General features: G+C 46.9%; 1 protein-coding gene across 1 annotated transcript; it reads left to right on the top strand.

The window, feature by feature from the left end:
• The first annotated feature begins 3,322 nt into the window (after nt 1-3,322).
• LOC132385499 (cytochrome b-c1 complex subunit 10-like) lies at nt 3,323-3,490 on the top strand. Its single transcript, XM_059957612.1, has one exon. The coding sequence runs from the start codon at nt 3,323-3,325 to the stop codon at nt 3,488-3,490; it is 168 nt and encodes a 55-aa protein (XP_059813595.1).
• The last annotated feature ends 637 nt before the right edge of the window (nt 3,491-4,127 follow it).

Below are 4,127 nucleotides of genomic sequence, written 5' to 3'. Positions count from 1 at the left end.
CCGTGGATTCCTGTTACATTTCACAACTACAAGACATGAAACTAATTCGAAGCGAGACACGGGAGTCCGAAGTGTGAGTCTAACTTCGTGCTAAGCGGGGCACGCACGTATCACGGGTAAAGACACACACAATTTACGTATTTATTTAAACGAACTAAGAGTGCTCAATCACGCAGTGTATTTACAATATTTATCAACACTGCCTCTCGAAGTCCAGCCCAACGTCCCCGTCGGGAGAGGTGGAAGGGTTTGGCCGGCCAAGAGGAGAAGCTGTTTATGGCCAATTCCCCGGACGGTGCATACAATGGATCGCAGAGGCATTGATGAACTCCAACCATGACCTTGGATGATGGTGATGGGAGGTTATCAACGCCTATTCCTCACTGGGATAAGGGACCAAGAGGAAGATTACCGAAATATTCACTACACAAAAGAAAACATTAAAAATCTAGGATGCCTTTGATTTTGCACAATATAACCTCAGTATATTGTGGTCATAATAAGCCAGGCATCGAATCTACCTCGTCGAGGCCCTTGCACCTCATCCCCCGTCTGCGCCACACTCCTGCTGTATCTGTAACACTTTATTCTGCGTTCTGTTATGACCTTTCCCTTTGGCCTGCCTCGACAGATGATCGGTCTTGATTAGATTAGCTTTAAATTTCAAAGTACGTTTATCAACAAACTCCGCCTGCCGTGTTCAGGCCTGAGATTCGTCTTCCCCACCGACAGCCACGAAACAAAGGAACACCCTGGAACCCGTTCAAGGAAAACCTCAACCGCACAGAACGCAACTTCCAAGAGGACCACAGCCTTGTCGTAGGGTCTTGGGGGGCTCGCGTGCCTCAACGACCCGGAGAGCTACGCTGGCCGGAGTCAGGGCTTTATGCTTTGGGTCTCGGTAGGGTCGCCCATGCCAAACAGGTCAAAGGGTAGAGATCAGACTAAGAGTGGTCCACCGGTCCTCCAGGTTCAGGGGCTTGGCTCAGGACCAACAACCCTGACTGGTTAAATAAGTCCGCCACAGAAACGACAACGACGTGCCCTTCTACATCTGAGTGTGACGGTATTCCCCAGTCTCCACCTGGGACCCTGGCGTGAAAATCGCGCTATTGGCACGATGAAGGAAACTCTGAACGAGGTGGAGAACCTACACTGCTGCTCTGTACGCCAGTGGAGTAACAGGCAGTAAGCACCCAATGCGCAAAATAAAGAATGGCAAAAGGACGAGCGAAAAGCACCCAGAATATAGAATACTAAACTACAGAGTCCTTGAAGCAGTCTTAGTCACATCAGAATCACCTTATTGCCAGTATGGGAAACATACTGTGGGTCAGTGGCAAGCATAAATAATGGGACAATACCACGACAGACAACACTATAAGAACCAACGATTTCCAAGACAACAGCTGTAAGCGATCAACAACACTGGACAACAAAGTTTTTCAAAGAAATTCCTCAGAATTTTTTTTTGTTTATGATAGACCGCTGAGCACAAATATAACCACAGACTATTTGTATCAGACAGGAAAAAATTTATTGGATATCATCATTTCGCAGCTTGCCACAGCAGACAGCCGGCCGCTCTCGTGATGTTTGGTTGATGCTGAGTGTCAGCTCAATCAGGTGAGAGTGGGCAGTCGCGCAGAACGTGTTCAATGTTCTGCACCCTGTCGCCACTCTCACAGGATCCGCTGGTCTCCCGTCCTACAAACTCCCGCCTCGCTCTGTTGGGAGTGCACCACTCCCCTCTGGCAACATTTCCGTGCAGTTCTGGCTTCTGTTTGTTTCCAGAGGTCAATTCTCTATGTTTGGGGGGGATGTTCCGTGCGGTAGTTCCTCCACTGTAGCAAAGCTTTTCCTCGATTTTAGGCCGTTGCAAACTGGCACATGATGATGTAGTGGGGGCCGTGGATTCGAGATCTGTTTACCTTTTGCAATTTTTGTTGTAGTGTGTCTTTGGATCTCTGGGGGGGCAATGCCTGCAAGTCTGTACATGATGTTGGTGGGTGTGGGGCACAGTGTGCCCGTGATTATTCGGCAGGCTTCGTTAAGCAACGGGTCTATGTTCTTCACGTGGGCTGATCTGCCCCACACAGGTGCACAGTATTCTGCAGGTATGTAGCAGAGTGCTAGGGCAGTTGATCTACGTGTGTGGGCATTAGCTCCCTATTTCGTGCCTGCAAATTTTTTTCAAGAGAGATTTGCGAGAGACAACTTTCCCTCGGAATTTTTGGATGTGGGTGGCAAGAGATAGCGTCCTATCCAGTGTCACGCCCAGGTAAATTGGAGTCGGATGGTGTTTGAGCTCCTTCCCACACCAGATCTTGAGTTTCCCAGCTGCTTCTCGATTCCTCAGGTGGAAGGGACACACTTGAGCTTTTGATGGATTTGGGTTCAGAGACCATTTTTCATAATACTGCTTCATTGCTCGAGGACTGTTGTAAGTCATACTTCAACTTCTTGGACGGAGTTAGCCTCTGTTGCTGTGCATAGGTCGTCTATTGAATATAATGTGTTCAATTACATAATGGCGCTGACACTTTGCAATAGTTCAACGAAGCTAAGAAATTCTGAGGAATTGTAGATGATTTTCGTTTGTGCTCCGTGTCTGAGCTTCTCGCTGAAGTTTCCAACAACAATCAGCCAGCATTGATGGATTCCCGTTGCCCTGATACCACAATGTCCTGGTGAAACCTTTCACCGTGCTCGTCACTGACAGCGACAAGATCGGCCGGGAAGAAGTCTAAATGGGAAAGCAGGAAATGAATCTTCAGTGGTATGTTGCACTCCACGGTTTTGTACGCTTGAAGCACGTTGTCGGCCAGTTGCATGTAGTTCTGTGTTCTGTAGGTGCCAGGAAAATTCTCAGAAACACCCTTGAATGCTTTCCATGTGATTTTCTCCAGTCCCACGAGAAGTTCTTCAAATTGCTTGTCATTGATAGCCTGTTTGATTTGTGGACCAACAAAAATGCCTCCCTTAATCTTGGGGTCAGTTATTCTGAGTTGAATTATGAATTGAAATAACAAATACAGGTAATTTTTTAAAAAATGATGCGTGATAGGGAAATTTTCATGATCAGCAGCCCGAAATCCATTAGACTCGCATAAAAGTTGTCCTGTGTGATTAAAGGAACAAACTTAAATAAATATAAACTTACAAATTGATTTAATAGTTATCAGCAGAAGTGGAAAGACCATTCAAAGCACAAAGTACTTTTATTATTAAAGTATGCATACATTAAACAACCTGGTGATTCATCTTCTTACGGGCAGCCATAAAGCAAAGAAACCCTGGGAGGGGCCGAACGGCCGCTGGGATGTTGGAGCGAATTCTCGGGCCCAGGCACGGGCAGCTGCTGAAGAACTGGATTCCAACTATCTCTACATGGGGAGCAGTGGCTGGTGTACTGCCGGTCTACGTGACAGATCGGAATTTTATAGTCAGCCGTATCCCATACATAAAAGGAAAATTCAAGAGTGATTGAAGATTGTTAATGGATTTAAGGGAATAATCTGATCAAGTGATCAATGACAAACATTGAGGCACTGAAGAATTTTGTGGACTGAACATTTCTATTGTGAAAGTTTAAAGCTGGGCAGCAATCAGTCGTAAGCACTTTTTGAGGGGTATTAATGTGAAGCAGGTTGTACCCTCTGGAAACATATCTGCCCTGACTCATGGCAATTGTTTGAACTACCTCAACGTTTCCTTCAGCTTCTGAAGTAAAATATGGAAACCTTTTAAAAAAAACAAAGAAACCCAGTGGAACACGTTGAAAAGAGGCCGTCAAACGCCCAAAGTGCATTGAAAAACAGACCGTGGAAACAACAAAGGCTAACAATTCCGAGCTGAGGCCCACAAACAGAGTCGATCCCCAGAGCCTCAGTTCCGCGCAGAGTTAAAAGTCACGGAGCAGTGAGCTGAACTGGCCCACCCCACACCTCGGGGGCCAACACCCTGACCTGCGCAGTCTGGCCTGGCACCTAACTCGTCGCCCAGGCACCGGGTTCAGTCGCTTCGCTATGCTCCGTGGCCTCGATCGGCCTGTACCCCATCTTTCCAATTCAGCCTGGCGCCTAAATCATTGTCCAACCAACAGGTTCAGAGATTTTGATACGCTC

The sequence above is a fragment of the Hypanus sabinus genome (assembly GCF_030144855.1).
Source record: "Hypanus sabinus isolate sHypSab1 chromosome 24 unlocalized genomic scaffold, sHypSab1.hap1 SUPER_24_unloc_28, whole genome shotgun sequence".
Taxonomy (NCBI): domain Eukaryota; kingdom Metazoa; phylum Chordata; class Chondrichthyes; order Myliobatiformes; family Dasyatidae; genus Hypanus; species Hypanus sabinus.
The sequence above is the reverse complement of the archived record's forward strand: the minus strand, read 5'-3'. Positions and strand labels throughout refer to the sequence as shown.

Excerpts from the sequence above, each read along its gene's own strand:
- LOC132385499 (XM_059957612.1), top strand. The coding sequence starts at position 3,323 with ATGTTGGAGCGAATTCTCGGGCCCAGGCACGGGCAGCTGCTGAAGAAC.